The sequence below is a fragment of the Haemaphysalis longicornis genome, unplaced genomic scaffold (genome assembly GCF_048455015.1).
Source record: "Haemaphysalis longicornis isolate Haplotype H1 unplaced genomic scaffold, Haemaphysalis longicornis Haplotype H1 scaffold_1, whole genome shotgun sequence".
Taxonomy (NCBI): domain Eukaryota; kingdom Metazoa; phylum Arthropoda; class Arachnida; order Ixodida; family Ixodidae; genus Haemaphysalis; species Haemaphysalis longicornis.
In genome coordinates this window covers 157919264-157935839 of record NW_027526203.1, presented here as the reverse complement: position 1 = coordinate 157935839, position 16576 = coordinate 157919264, and the positions used below count along the sequence as shown (strand labels likewise).

General features: G+C 51.4%; 1 protein-coding gene across 2 annotated transcripts in view; it reads right to left on the bottom strand.

The window, feature by feature from the left end:
• The window catches only part of LOC144138433 (uncharacterized), a 169792-nt gene that overhangs the window by 66626 nt on the left and 86590 nt on the right, over positions 1–16576 (bottom strand). For both annotated transcript variants that reach the window (XM_077670721.1, XM_077670713.1), the window contains exons 8-9: positions 14453–14708; positions 11928–12206 (exon numbers count right to left, since the gene is read on the bottom strand). In XM_077670721.1, the coding sequence (XP_077526847.1) occupies positions 11928–12206; positions 14453–14708 (535 nt within the window). The remainder of the gene's footprint in view (positions 1–11927; positions 12207–14452; positions 14709–16576) is intronic.

Below are 16576 nucleotides of genomic sequence, written 5' to 3'. Positions count from 1 at the left end.
GCTTTTGGACTCGGTTAATCAGGTGTGGCTCTCCGGTCAACTACCTGACTCTTGGCTTCAGGCGGATATTGTTCCCATTCCAAAGCCCGGGAAACCACCACATGTACTTCAGAACTTGCGCCCCATCGCCCTGACATCGACGCTGTGCAAGTTGTTAGAGCGAATGCTTGCAACACGGCTTCAGTGGTGGCTTGATACCTTCCAATGGTATCACCCGGCGCAAATTGGATTCAGACCCTATCTCGGTACTGAGGATGGGTTGGAATACCTCTCATCTATGGTTTTAGTTGGAGGCCGATGCCGCCGTGTGAGATCTATGCTCGGCATGGACATATGCAAGGCGTATGACAACGTTAGTCACGCTGCCATCCTACAAGTTCTCAATGGCCTCCACCTTCCAGACAAAGTCTGTGATTTCGTCCGATACTTCCTTCAACACCATTCTTTTTCCATCCGCATCAACGGAGCAAGTTTCGGTCACTTTACACCAGTCCGAGGCGTACCACAAGGGTCTGTTCTGTCTCCGCTTCTTTTCAACATCGTCATGTTGCCGCTAGCTTGGCACCTTGCTTCAATCCGAGATCTATATTTCCTCATGTACGCGGATGACATTACGGTGTGGTCAGTGCATCCAGACCTCTCACGACAAGCCGAGTGCCTCCAGCAAGCACCAACAGACTGCCAGAGGTGGTGCGAGTATGCGGGCCTCACACTCTCGCAAGAGAAGACTGCTTTACTTCCCGTGGCCAACGCTTGGGGCCGCCGCCTCCTTGCTGTGTCTCCCATTTCACTGCAACTGAATGGGAACGACATCCCCACGGTTGACCGTCTTCGGGTCCTAGGACTAGAAATATCGTCATCAGGGTCAGCAGCTCAGTGGCTACGATCTGCTCGACAGAAAGCCGGACAGATGCTCCACCTCGTTCGCCGCATCTCGCAAAAGTCTGGCGGGGCCTGCTGGACGATTGCCCGTCTCCTAGTGCGCGCCGTACTACAGCCACGGCTTGTGTATCAGGCACAGTTCCACCACATGACGCAAGCGGACTGGGCTCGGCTTGAGGCCATCAACAGGGCCGCCATGCGCACCATTACTGGCCTCCCTCGCATAACACCAATTCCACCGCTACAAGCCGAAGCCCAGCTAAACACGCTTGATGAACTCATTCATCGGCGTCGTTCCGTACGCCTGCTGAAACGTGGGCTGGTTCCAGAGGCGGCAGCTCTGGCCGCGTACATGGGCCAGCCGCCGAATACGATGCCAGCCTTTTCCGCCGCAAGGCCGCCCTGGCTCTACCATCAGGTGACGGACAACAAGCCTCTGGCAAGGCTACATGTCCGAACCTCTGGCCTTCATCAACCTCTGGATGCAGCCCTACTTCATGTCGGTCACTGGGCGCCTGCGACGCGGCCACGAGTCATGCAGGCTTTTGTGGACGCCGGGGCACACGACTCCCTCGTAACCACAGCCTTGGCTTGTCCTTCTCACCCAATCTTAAACCAGAGCTGCGCCTACGAGACCCTCCGACCTCTACCAAGCCTGTTGGCAGAACTTACTGCTATTCGGGATGGTCTCCAAGCACTTGCATCGACAGTAACTACCGGCGTGAAACTGGAAATTTACACGGACTCAACGACAGCGATACGGGATCTGCGTCGCGTTGGGCCTAGCACCAGCATGTCGGTACGTATTCACGCGATCCTGGACACATACCCATGCCCTGTGCGTGTTTTGTGGGTTCGCCGGGACATGCTTCCTGCCCACATAGCGGCGGATCGCGCCTGTCACCGTATAGACCTTCCACGGCCGCTACCACTTCTTCCAGTGTCCACCCAAGAAGAACTGCTGGTGGAAAAGGAGAGCCTCCGCCGCGCCACGCGTGCTTTACTCCCACCGCGTGGAACTGACCTCCCCAGTGGGCTCGCTCGCTGGGAGGAGATGCTGCTGCGGAGGCTTCGAGTTGGGGTGGCCTTATCCCCAACAGTGACCCACGCTTGGCCTGCCCGCTATCATTCACGGTTTGCGGACACCTGTCCCTTTTGTACGGTCCCTGCGTCCGAAGCCGACACGAGCCACCTTCTATGGACATGCCCTGCCCTGCAAACCTCTCGCCTGCAACACCTCCGAGGCACTGGGCTCCATCCTGGGAGACCCCCTGATCTACAGCGGTGGATCTGGGGCCCGCAGTACCGGTCTCTGCTTACGTTTCTGCGTGACACAAATGTGATGTTGTATATATAACTGTTATGCCGTAAGGCAAACTCTCGCCAAAAAAAAGAGGTGTTCTATACACGGTTTGCTGAGCGGCGGGCTGGGCGCAGCCATGTGGAACTTTGTGACGTCACTCGGCATTGTTGGCCTTTTTGGACGCGTTTCTCGCCGTGGTCTTCAACGGACCGGTGCGGATCGGCAATCGCCGGAGAGGTTTTATGGACGAATTGTGCAATTATTTTGAAGTGTAGCTGTGAATGAGGACTTATCGGACGTCTACATATTGTTCGCCAACCTTCAGAGACAACTTAGTCCCGAAAAATGTCCCATAAAGCTTCTTGAAGCGCTATTCTGTCTGGCGCCCATCGCCAAACTTCTGTTCACGCGTTTCATATGTTTGACGGCATTTGTTTCCTATTGTTTTATGCAGTCCCGGGCACGACGCTAGAACCCCACTCCCCTTGTCACTTCTAAACGCTGACATGGCAATTCTATCCTTTTTAGATGATGCATGATCGATCGAAAAAAGCATGATCGATTCCAGTTGGCATTACTTCCCATCTTCAAACTTAGCCAGATACAGTGGAACCCCGCTGGTACGTCCCTCGGACTTACGACGACCCGCTTCTTACGACGGATCACCGCTGTCTCGGCAAACGCCCATAGAAACAATGAATTAAAAACCCCGATGATATGACGCTCCGGTGCACGCCGTCCGCTTCATATGATGGATCCTGACGTAGATAAACCGGCGTATTTCCTATATTTTACACGGCTTTGCCGCCTAGTCGCGACCTTAATTTTTAAGCCCCGTTTGACGCTGCTTGATGTACGAAGGTCCGCATGAAGGCGAGAACGTGTGCTGAACAGACGCAAGCAAGCCGGGTGTGTCCAGGATGTGTAACTCGTGAGCGGGAGTTAACCTTCGAAGGCCCCACGCGGGAGCAGTACGCCAACGCGCCAACCGCGAGAAGTCATAGTTCAGGATTCAAGTGGCTGACGGACCGTGAATTTGAAACTCCCGTCGAGCCGCCGACGGATACGAAAACACTACGACGCAACCACGCGGCGATGACTGAACACCCGATTTCCTCGCCCGCTCAATCAAAGTTTCTTTATTTCACGACGTTCTCTCCCCCTCTCTCTGCTTATCAGTTCCTTTCAAAGAGGCGTTGTACTGCGCTTCTTTCTTTGCGAGGGTGCCTACATTCATGCGCGTCCGCCGCAAAGGTGGAGACACGCGTACGTTGGCACCGCCGTTTTGGGTAACTCGCTGGCCGCCGCAGCAAGTCACTGCAGCAAGACCACGCTATAATTTTCATCGCAACATGGTTTACTCGCGAAGTTTGAATCATCTTATCTATTTCGCGTTGCTGGGTCTTGTGGGAAACGAAAACACCTATGTGTTGAGCTCTTGACACAACCGCGACGGCATGGGACCGTTCAAAGGATGTCTCCACCCTTTACGGGAACTTCGTTTTTTTTTTCATCTCAGCCTTGTACTATCGTTCGTTTCGCTTACCCTTGGCAGTTTCACACTTGCTTTTCCCCTCTCAATTTGCTCGACCACGCCGGATTTATCTAGGGCGCGCAGTGCGCGGGGCTGGCGGGCTGTAAATGGAGAGTTTTAGTATAACGGTTACCGGAGGCTCACGCTACGACGGTGGGTTACGGGGACCCGACTGCGCATGCGCGCGCAGAGAGGCCGAGGAGGTTGCCCCTCAATGAAGCAAATGCGCGGGCATGGTGAAGGCCCACCCGCGGAACTAATCCACCCTACCGGAACGAATGTGCACCTTCCAAGCCGGGTTCCGCCACCGGCGCCGTAGCGTTAGCGGACGGTGCCCGCTATGCTAAAGCTCTGTAATAGCGCCGGATGGCACGGGTGTCGCGTAGCGCGCGTGGCTGGGCTGGTGTTCTAGCTGGGACGCCGTGGAGGTGAGGGGGGCACAACATAGGTGTTTCTTTTTTCTAAAGTTGGGATTTCAGATAAAGGTTCGCAAATCACGCCAGCACGCACTAATATAGTAATTTAAATAAGTTCCTAGCCAACCTGTAGCGTGAGACCGTCTACTAGGCCGGAATTTACCCGCGCGCCGGTCGTACGACACCCCGGTAATACGACGCTTTCTCGCGGTTCCTTGAAAGTCGTATTATCGGGGTTCGACTGTAACGGCTTCACATCCTTTCTTTACCTCCCCCTCCTACCGCCCCTGCTGAGCCCCAACGCTCAGTGCAGAAGACAGTCAGGAGCTCTCCCGCCCCGGCTACGTCTTCAGATCGGCAAGTCGTCGCAGTCCTGAGGTCCCTCATGAATGCCTTTCGCACATTGCTCACCAGTCTGAATACACCATCTGCTTTGAGTGCACTTCAGATACTGGAGGCCCTGGATCCAGTACTTGCAAGCCTCGGATAAGCAAGGACCATGGCGAACGTACGTTCTTCAATAAGTGCGGATATCAAAGAGGCTTCCATTTTTCAGTGGAACGCCAGAGGACTAATGTCGCGTATTTCTGATCTTCGCCAGCTATTCCTATACTAGTCATCTGTGAACCGAACGTATCCAAACGTATTCGGATATCTGGCTATGAACTTTTTTATCAGCCATACCCCGGGAGCCCAGCAAAGTCGCTGTCTTCATCAGGCGTGAACTGTCCTACGTTCACCATTTTGTGCAACCCTATAGGGGCAATGAGTACGTCTGTCTCACCATCAGAAAGCGCCAGCTCACTTTCACTCTTGAGGGTGCATACATACATCCGACATCTCGCTTTCAACGAAAGATGCTGGATGACATACTAAGCACAACAACGGGTCCATGGGTAATTACGGGTGATTTCAATGCACACCGCATGCTTTGGGGAAGCCCAAACACCAACATGCGAGGTCTGAGGCTAGTAGCTTTTTCCTTAGACCATGGGTTGTGCCTACTAAACGACGGAAGCCCCACTTACTTACGTGGAACGAACTACGGCAGTTGTTTAGACTTGACGTTTGTGTCACGACGTTTATCGGGTCGTGTACAGTGGTTCCCAGACATAGAAATTCGTGGAAGCGGCCACATTCTGACCTATTTAAAGATAAATCGCTAACGAAGTCCTTTCGATCCCAATGTTATTCGGGTAACCGATTGGTCCAAGTTCAAATCAAGAATGGAAGAAATTTGCCGGAGCGATGACCTTGAAAATCTATAGTCCGTCATTGGAAGCAAACTCCAAGCCTGCAAGCGTTCCGTCCGGCTGTCTCCAAAAGTGACCGAGTTTGACGTGGATCTGGAGCGCCTTCGTGCTGTTCGTCGCCGCGGCGAACGCAGATACCGGCGAACGAAATGTTTCGAAGATTTCAGAATTTGCAGACGAACGCAAAAGATCCAGCGACACATTGCCAAAGTGCAAGCACAACGTTAGAAATCTTTTTGTGACTCGCTCGACCCTCGCAAGCCTTTGTAGAGGATATGGAAAACTGTGCAAGGGCTAATCACTCCCGTATAGCAGCGCTCCCAATTTAAGGCCCTGGCTATTCACCAGAACCGCCGAGAGCTCGAAGTGGCCGAGGACTTCTGTGTGAGGATAGCCAGTGGAACAGGCCCTTCTGGACTACTGCTCGCCAGTGAAATCCCTGCATCGCGGGATTCAAGGATGGACGTCCCATTCTGCATGGAAGAACTCCAGGCGGCATTGACTGCGTGCAAGCGATCTTCGTCTCCTGGGCGTGATGGAGTCGCTTATGCTGCTCTGCGTCACCTTGGTAAGGATGCCCGACAAGCCTTGTTGGAATATTTCGACGATCTGTGGTGTGATGGTTCCGTTCCTCGAAAATGGAAGTCCAGCCGCCTCGTCCCGCTCCTGAAGCCCGGAAAATCTATCCTGGATTCAATGGCCTACCGTCCAATTGCACTTGCGAGTTGCGTTGGAAAGCTGATGGAGCGAATCATTCTTGCACGTCTGGAGTGGTTCCTGGGGCATTACAATGTCTACCCTGATTTCATGTCTGGATTCCGTCGTGGACGCTCATCCATTGACTGCGTTATTGATTTGGTTACTTTTGTGCAACAGCGGAAAAGTGCGAAGCGCATGTGTGCTGCGTTGTTCCTCGATGTTAAAGGGGCCTAGGATAACGTGGAGCACGATACGATTCTTAAAGTACTACAGGCTGTGGGGCTCGGGGGCCGGGTCTACCAGTGGATAGGGAACTACCTAACAGGAAGGTCATTCTTTGTTATGACTGCCGATGGCCCGACATCAGCTCACTATACTCACCGTGGTGTTCCCCAAGGAGGCGTCCTGAGCCCTACACTGTTCAACCTTATGCTAATTGGCCTGACTTCTTGCCTTCCAAGGAGGGTTCACGTGTCCATATACGCCGACGATATATGTATTAGCGTCTCGACTGGGGCCAGTTGGTTCATTCTGATCTTAAACAACAGCGCAAAAGACAAGGACTAGGAATGAAGCACAGACAAGCGCTGCAGCGCTTGTCTGTGCTTCTTTCCTGGTCCTTGTCTTTTGCGCTGTTGTTTGAGAACGATATATGTGTTTGGGCAGATGGCGTGACTCGTCGGTATGTGGGCGCCCGACTGCAAAATGCTCCCGACTTGACGACCTCCTATCTACACGGACAAGGGTTGGAAATATACAGCAGCAAATGCGCCGTGCTTCCGTTTACACGAAAGCCTATGTATGCGTACCCTTTGTATATTAATGGCGAAAGGGTGTCTCATGTGAGAAATCACAAGTTTCTCGGCATAGTTGTCGACAGAGGCTTTTCTTGGAGCGCTCACGTAAACGTTATAAAGAAGAGGCCCTCTGCAGTGGTGCATGTGCTCCAACTCATCAGCGGCAAGACGTGGGGAGCACCAATGAAGTCAATGTTACAGCTATACAACGCGCTGTTCTTGGGCTGTCTACGGTACAGTGCTCCTGTCATTTCTGGAGCGTGCCGCACAACTACTCGGTCACTTCAGGGTATACAAGCTCAGGCCGTGCGAACCTGTCTTGGCCTACCACGATGTACGTCCACAGCAGCGACCATTGCGCTGGTTTGGAGTCACCCTTTGGCAACCTTTGTGGAAGCTGAAATACTCAGGACACATATCAGGCATCTCGCCCGTCTACCTGATCATCACCTAGCGGGAATACCAGCGACCCGTCCGCGGGCGTCGTTCGCAAGGGTAGTAACTTCCCACAACACCAGCATTCCGTCGAACTATACGCCAGCGATGCGACCGCTCCTTCCGCTGTGGTGTGGGATGCAGCCCCGAGTGTGCTTAGATATTCCAGGAGCAAAGAAAAACGTGATCTTCCCATACCAGCCCTGCAACAGCTAACTTTGACATACCTGCACGAGACATACAATGACCGAACCCATGTATACACCGATGGCTCGGTAACATCGTCTGGTTCTGCCGGCGCTGTTGTTATTCCGCAAATGTCGCTGTCCAGCCAATTGAAGATATCCAATCCTACAACCTCCACGGCTACAGAACTTACGGCCATCCGTCGCGCTCTTCGCACCATCGAGCAAAGTTCGTGCCGCAGATGGGCTATCTTTTGTGATTCGAAAGCTGCACTTCAGGCACTCCAGTCACCCCTGCGTCGGGGACCTCACGAACAGCTCCTGACAGAAATAAGAATGGTGTGCTACCCAGGCGGGCCATGATGTCACCCTGCAGTGGCTTCCCAGCCGCTGCGGCATTGTCGGCCACGACAGTGCGGACCCTGCCGCCCGGCTGGCGCATCAAACAGCGGCGACTATGCTCATCCCACTGTCTAGGACGGACGCAGCTAGGGCCCTCCGCATACTTGCTCGGGAAACAGCAATCTCCCAATGGCATCCAGATGAATTCACATGTACACTCATTGGTCCCCTTGACCCACACCTGCGGCGTCCTCTTCCACTAAGCCTTCCGCGGTCTGACGAAACTCTCCTTTGCCGTCTCTGGCTGGGGGTGGCTTTCACAAATGCTTATTCATACACAATAGGAATGGCAGCAAGTGAGGAGTGCGAAACGTGTGGCACGCCGGAGACGATCCGGCACGTTTCATGCGAGTGCCCACGCTACTCGGCTGAAAGAAAAAAGCTGTCGTCAGCGCTGAGGAACCTGGACTCTCGGCGGCCATTTTCGGAGGAGAAGATTCTGCGCTACTGGCCCTCTCCGTCATCCGCTCAGAAGGCGACTAAGGAACTGTTACGCTTTCTACGGGCGACGAACTTAAACACGAGGCTATAGACTGAACGCCTCCAGTGTCTATCAGTGTCAGTTCTTCAGCGCTGGGTATACGTGTCTACTCCAACTTCTCTTCATTCTTTCTTTTCTCTTTTTTGCTTATTTTTCCTTTTCCACGTGCAGGATAGCAAACTAGGCTCTAGCCAGGTTAACTTTCCTGCCTTCCTTCTACACCCTTCCTTCCTTCCTTACCACCCCTATTTTCCGTCCAGCCTTTGCCGTTTGGTGGCTTCGGGCAACTCGGCTATCCCCCTCAAAAAGTTGCCGCCCGTGAAACGGCGGCAACTTTTGAAACGGCTGCGAGCCGTTTGAAACGGCTGCGAGCCGCTAATGAAACGGCTGCGAGCCGCTAATTGCCCCATTTATTTCATGATCACGTGCGGATTCATTCGCACGCAGTTTATTATGTTTGTTGGAAATAACGTCAAAGCTGCATACAGCCTCCGGCCCAAGACAACTGCCGTTACGGCTTATCTCTGGTTTTGCCAACGTGCATAACACCGGCCTGCAGTGTGACGAAACACATGCTCGTCACGAGCAGGATATGGGTTAGCGGCAGCGCCGAACGGCGGGGCTCCGGGGAGGCCCGCGGCGCGACGGAAGGCGTTTAGTGCACTTTAAGTAATGCGAGGCAAGATATTCTACGGGGTGGCAAAGCCGATATGCGGTAGCGAAAACTAGAAGAGAATCTGGGAGAGACCGCTCCGATCGGCTAGCTTAAAGGGACCCTGCAACACTTTTTTCAACTTTTTTTGAAATCTTTAGTACTTGCAGAACGTAGTCACCCAACACACCCAGTCACCCAATACACCCAGTGCACAGTGCCTCAGCCAAAAATTACTGATCTATGCCCATCAGATAACTCGTAAACTCGCTCAAAAGATTTTTCTCTCTTTCCCGGCCTTACGTTCTTCGACGACTCAAATTACATCACTAAGGCCATGTAGCGACTGTTGGTTGGTTTTCCTTCAGTTGCAGCAATGAACGCTTTTGCTTTCGATAGCAAATTTAAAAGCGAAGCTGTAAAAACAAGCAGAAATAGAACGCGTATCTGGTGCGACGAGCAAATCACGCAGTGCCACCATAGAGAAAGAAATGGTGCCACTCCGAGCTGGTGATAACTATATTTTTCGCAGTGGTTGCAGGCGCGTAGGAAAGAGTGAAAGCGCTTATCGAAAGTGTTGCAGGGTCCCTTTAAACAGACAGGCTGACTCGTTTCGTCACAACGACACACGCGCAACGCGTAAACATAATAGTAGCCATGCTTTAAAACAAGCGTGCCGAGGCAGATTGGTGCGCACTACATTACGCTTTCCGGCAGCCTTCTATTGCACTCGGAAAAGTCACCCTTGCCGATGCACTTGGAACAAAGTTGTTACGTTGGAGCACGACGATCAGCGCAGCCTGCTATCCGCGTCGCGCTGACTGTGCGGAAAGCGGCGCACTGCGAAACGCCGCACACATGGGCAGTCATTGTGAAGTTGCGGTCAGTGAGACTCGCATGGCGATTACTCCCACACCTTGAGGTCCCGATCGCAGCTGGTACATCCGACTGCGGTGTAAGTTTTCCACCGTGACTTCCACATTTTCTGGTCGCGCACTACGCTGAGCACCATGGCAGCCTACAACGGAAACCAAACTGCCGCGTGCTAAGGGCCAGTCATTCCGAGTGCGGCGCTAGTGCCACCAGTTGAAATACGTGGGTGATCGATCGATGTTGAAGATGATGTTGATTTTGGTGGCTCGCTGATCGAAGGCACATAGCTGACAACGGTCTCCTTCACGGTATTTACACTTTATTACAATATTTACAGCTTAGTGACAACCGTCATCGCAGATCCGAGCTCGAGAAGAGCTCGAGACGAGCCCGCATCAAGCGGGGCTCTCTCCTCCCCTTCTCTACAACAAACACCTTGGCTTTATTAAAAAAAACACGACGCCTCCCAGGAAGGCGGAACCAAAGAGACAGAGAAAGGCACATAATGAAAATATCTGGCCATTCATAGGCCACACAGCCACCACAGGCGGAGCTTATAATTAGGCAATCGGCCCACCCCTTCTCCCAAACTCCTTTCCCATTCCCACGCAAACTAGACGTCAATACTCAGAAAGGATTCGCACGAGAAGCCGCGAGGCGAAAAAACAAACATTCCAGGGCAGTCTTAGGAATTAGGCGAAGCAAGCCCCAAACTTAAGACCACCTGTTGAAGGTCAGCCAAACTTTTTGCTGTAAATGGTCCCTAGAGCGAGGCGTTACACACGAACATCCCGGTGTGAGTGGAATTAGCAGAAAGTCAACACGAAAGTCGCACACCGTTCCAAATATAATTTGGACCTCACGATTATGCATCAGATAACTTAGATATGTGTCTTGAATAGATAATCTGGTTAACATCAGGCAGCATTTCGGAGGTCAAAGCATGACTTAGACCTCCAGCTTGCAGGACTTATCACTTGGATATGCATTTTGACTTGATTAGTTATAAGCAGTCACCAGTTACAGCATGAGAAGTGTCGGAATAAATATGCGTGTGTTCTTCACCGGAACGACCGCCGTAAATGGCCAAGAAAAAAAAAATTGCTCACACCTTTTACCTCAATCCTCGGTAACCTCCCTGTGGTGTGATAAAAAGCGTCGCTGGTCATCCCATTTAATAGAGTCGAATATGGCTCATGGTACTGTTTTGTGTTTATCGCTCTCAGTCCTCGGAAAGGTCGCGTGGGCAATAAATAAAACGAAATTCTCGGTCACCTGTGCCCTTGTGCTGTAGCGAACGCCAAATCAATAAGTGTTGAATTCGGGAAGAAATGTGTAGGTATTTTGTGGGCCGCCATGTCCATGTGTCACAGCTGCCGATGCTAGTGTAGGCTGTTCACTGTTCTTCGAGGCATACACCAGAGGGTTGAACTGTGCAGAACAAGTGCCCGTGGCAAGCAGCGCGTTCTTGCTATGCACGGTGAGGACGTAGCGCCTACAATGGCTCGTGTTCAGCGTCCACATGTTTCCTTTAATTATCATAATCTCCCTTTCTTCCTTTGCGACGTTTTCTTCCACTTTCGGTCGCCATGAATGGAAGTCTACACCGGTTGCCCTTGTTTGCCCCCACAAACACGCTATTAGCGTGCACGTGCTTTGCTGCTCACCTAATTAGTACCGTTCTCAATTTCTTCCTGTAGTAGTGAGCACATGGCCCCAACCCATTCGCAAGGTTCAGTTTTAGTCCCCAAAGTTCGTCAAACTGTTCTGGTGCGGGGGTTCCTTCCCCGTCTAACTTTCTGGACGACCCATCCAGCGCAAACTTTACCCCACTTTTCTTTTGAAGTTTTAGTTGCTTTGCTTATAGCAGCTTCCTTCAGAAACCGGGCGTCAATGCGAGCATTCATTGATGCATTTATTGACCAGTCATGTTTTCTGTACTGTGAGTCGGCCATTTTTTGTGCTATAGCCACCGCACTTTCGACAAGTATTTTAACAAAAAGAACAGGCCTTACGCGATGTCCACGTGGTGACGGTGGTTCTGGCTGGTGGTCCCTTCCGGCGGGTTCCTTCGAAGAACGCTCGGACCTCCACTACATAGGTCGTTTCAGCGGTCAGGTTTGCCACTCGAAGCGTTGTGTTTGCGGTGCTGAGCGACCGGAATGTCTCGCCGTCGTACAGCCGAACTTCGTAGCTTGGGATGTCAGCGTAGTGGAGCAAGCTGAGCTCCCACTGCAGCTGTATTGAATGGCCACCAACGGCCTCGACGCTGGTAAATGAGGGTGCTCGGAGAGCTGCAAGAACAAGAAACAGCCGGTGCAGACACTTTAGACAGCATTTGACTGCACGCTATACAGTTATGTACCTTCCTGTGGGCGTTACAAACGGCAAACATGCTAATTCATTTGAAGACGTACGCCATGAGTCGCCTGCAAGTTAAAAAAAAAAAAAAACTCAATGCAGTTTTACACGCAACGAGCCCACCACATTGACAGCTGTCCTTATAGATAACGGGGCAATTACAGAAACTGTTTTAACAGGTGAATTTATTACCCACTTTTTCCATATGCCCTTTTTACTTTTAACGGCGGCCAACTTGAAGTTTAAGAAAAACTTTCTGGCAGGTTTAATGCGGGGGCTACACTTGGGCTATGAGGTGCTTTGCAGTGAGTAGAGCCTAACAAATTAGCTTAGACTGCCTGTGGATTTACATGAAGGCACTTTCTTTTATCGCCCCCATCGAAGTTCATGAACCTTCTTGTTCAAAGACAAATACAATATTTTTCTTTCTTACTTATACGTACCTCTTCAAATCTTGAAATTGTTACTGGCCTGAGTGAAGTCACACGCGATAAGCCGCTACTGTTGGAATAAATGAATTCAATAGGTACTTAGAAGATAATCACTACAACAGTGATGCAGAAACTAGAACTGGCACCTACTTCGGCGAGAAAATCATGTAAATATGCTTTGTGCTAAAGCTAACTGTGATTTCGAAGTGCTTAAAGGCACGGCGTTAGAGGGAGAAAGTGCTTATTAGCATCGCTGGAGGGCCCCTATGATGCCGACTGACAGGAACACTCAGTGCAATGATGATGCACGTTATTTGTAGGAACTACGGCTAACATGCTCTTTACAATTTCCAGCATTCTGTCGGCCACAAAAAAGAATTACACCCGTTCTCGTACAGAATTCCCAGCCAAATAGCGACGGGTAAGCTGTGCATCGTATATTCTGGCTCTAAGGGCTTGATTTCAGTTGCGAAGGGCTGTTTTTGTGATGGCGGCGAAAAAAAAAAAACGCTTGTTAGTTGGCATTTTGGCGTATGTTGGACATCCGTAGGCAAGTCGAAATTTATTGGTAGGGCTCCAGTATGACGCCCAGAACCCACGTGCAGTTTCGGTAAATAATACCCTAGTTGCAGGCGGAAGTAACCGCAGTTACGTTCAACCGTGGTCAGTAAACTTTAACCGCGGCTATCGCAAACTGCGGTTGTAGCTGTTACACAGGAAATTCCAAGTGTGTCGAAGCGATCACTTGGTTGTGAGCGTAACAAAAATAATTTAGCAAACTTTTAACCTCACGATAAAAAAAACGAGAGAAGCAGTAGACAAAAGGAAATATCGTTAAGACAGACTCAGACTCAAACGCGACGCACTCGCGCGCAGGGAGAGAGGGGCGTCCCAGCAGCTCGCAACCGGCTTGATTTTCTCGGGTCGGCTCTGTGTTGGGTACTTTAGGCTTAGCATCGCAGTGGATATTATACCGTCGCTATCTCTACAACTGCGAATTACAAAACACAGCAAAATTTTTCATCACACGAACATTCACTTTCTCGTATGTGGAAGTTCTTTTCCGTTATCAGATTGATTTCGGAGAGCGGCGGCAAGCTGTCGCAGCCGTGGTCTGGGCCGGTTCGAGCCGCTTCCAGTGCCGTGCGGGCAGGCGCGCCGGCGTGTTTGCAGGCCCGGCCGACGTCCGCGCGGATCGTTTCCGAGTGCGGAAAACGCTTCATGATTGCCTGCTTCATCCATTTTCTTGCCGGACCCCACGCGGAATTTACAAATTTAGCACGGCTTTTGTCGTAGTTGATCGGGTGGATCGTGAAACGAGCCGCTGCTCAGGGGCAGTCGCGCTGACTGCGCGAGCGACGCAAAGAACGCAAGCGCCTCTTGGGGGCAGCTTTGGAGCGCCGGTTATTTGAGGGCCTTGGTCTCCTCTGAACGCCAGGTGATTTTTTTTTCTCCTCCGCTGATGCGGGCCGCCACTTGCGACCGAACTGACTTGAGCGATTTTGAACACTGCGGCTGCGGAAACGGCGGTTAGCGTGACCGAAATGAGGTGGACAAGCTCAGTTTGCGTTAACCATAGTTAGCGGGGTGACCGCAGTTTCGTCGGTCGTGTAACGCAGCAAACTGCGGTTTTGTCTAACCGCGGTTTGCTTAACCGTGGTTAATTCTGCCCGTGTGACTAGGGTATAAAGCTCCCAGAATACGGAAATAATTTGAATTGAATGTGAATTAAGTTTTACGATACTTACGTTCCTGAGTCGCTTCAAACTGGACAACAACAACTTCGCTGCAGGAAAATGTGGAGCAGGCCTTCACGTTAACCCAGTATTTGCAAAGTGGTCGCAGGCCCAGCAGGGGAAGGCTGTACTCAGACCACTCTTCGCTGCTTCCCTCCAACTGGAACGCATCAATCGGGTTCGCTTGAACTCCGCATCCACTTGGCTGTGCCGGAAGGCCGGGTGGCACGTCGGGCGCGTCTTCGGCAACTGTGCTGTTCAAGTTCACCTGCGTAGTGCATGACACACAGTGAATGAAACCATGTGCCCTGTCGCGCAGAATGGCGGCAAAGGCAGTGGGAACCCAGCATTCGTACGACATGGCAGCGCTAAAACTTTAAAGAGAAGCAGCAAAAACTTCTACTACATCCATTATTTAAATCACGCCTCCGAAACAAAAACTTAGCGAAAAATATTGCGCCCAAATTGTAATGTCGTCTAGGAAACACAGTATGAAACATATGATGGTGCTGCTCCTTCTGGAGGGTTTTCTCCTGTAGGGCATACAAGCGCTATGCGGATTCTGATCGAGCTGACGTCATTGTAAACCGCCAATGTTTCCAATACCGCTCAAAGAGCAAGTAAAACCATGCTCACATGCCGTTGCCGGTAAGTTTAACATTCGTGCTTCAGCGGCTTTCCGGTAGCTTATTCTGTTGTGTCGCAAATACATCCAAAGATACATCCGCGTGCTCTTTGTTGAATTTCCCTAGGATGGCTTGGTGGGCTAGTTGGTGGGGCATCATGAAGGGGTTGACAGCGCACAAAGACGACGACACACAAGGAAGAGAAGATCAGAAAAGCGCTGAACACCGACTGATTGTTATTCCGCCAAGAAAGACATATATACAAAGACACATCCAATGACAAGGTCCAACAAAATATGACGTCACCTCTTAACTCGCCCCTGCTTTCTACGCTCGTTGCTCCGGATACTGTTTTTCGTTTTCTTAGAGGGACATAGATGGCATGCTGGGGCAGTTTTCACCAAGACGGTCAATCTAGAGCACCTCGATAACCTCCTTTTCTGTAGAAATCACTGAGCACTCCCCGAACAACAACGCTATTCGGGGAGGGCTGCTTATGGGGTTCCTCATGGGACGCAAGTGAAGGGGTGCGATAGCGGAAACAGTATTACCAGGGAGTAATCGTTCGTTCGCTTCCAATTTACGCTAGTCTGATGATTATTAGTACGAAAAGCGAGTGCGTTACGATGATAAATGCCTTTACGACAAAAAGCCACCGGCGTCGTTCTATAGACTGAAGAAAGACGGGGGGCGTGTTTGTTTGAAGAGGAGTCCAGTAACAAAGTACAGCGACGGCCAATCAGCCACGGCTGCCCCAGGCTCACCGCCGCCGCTCCAGGCACCACGGCCAGTGGCCCCAAAGCTGGTACCCCAGTGCCTCGGGAACGTTTGGAGGCATCGCGTAGCCGCTTGTGAGCGTTGGTGCGTCATGTAGAGTGGAGTGTGGAGGGTGTGCAAGACCGAACAGACGGCGAAATAGGATCAAATCGAAACGATACCGCGGCGGAATGTAGAGACAGCTGTACAGCGAAAGGTCGAGCTACAGGCAGCGAACGCCGCTAAGCGAGCAAAGGCGACCGCTGGAAACAAGGAAAAGCGCGAAGCATGTGTGACGCGGCAGGCGTGTGCGGCTCGTTAAGGGTGGGCGAAGAACGCCAGGTTCTGAAGCTGGAGCAAAACGTCCGTGGCCCTCAAAGCTTTAGGCACATCCACTCAATTCACCTTTAGAAAGGCAATGCTAACGCATTCTGAAGGAGCCACAAATGAATATTAGAATAATTTATTCCTGGGAGCCTCTCGCCAATATTTGATGTTGGCGTGAGAAGGACCGGAGCGGAGAGACTAGGGATTCACCTCCGCACCACTCTCTACGTCTAAATAACGTTATTTGGTATCTGTGATGACAGAAGTTCTAGTAGTACGCTCAGATTTGCCTAGTTGATGTGCCTGTGACCGCAAAGCATTAGCTCATTTTTTTGTACAGCCTACTCTTTAGCAGAGTGGCGACTATTTACCGAAACAATGGGAGTTGCGACCGCAAGCTCTCAAGGAGGGTAGGCGGCTGATGACA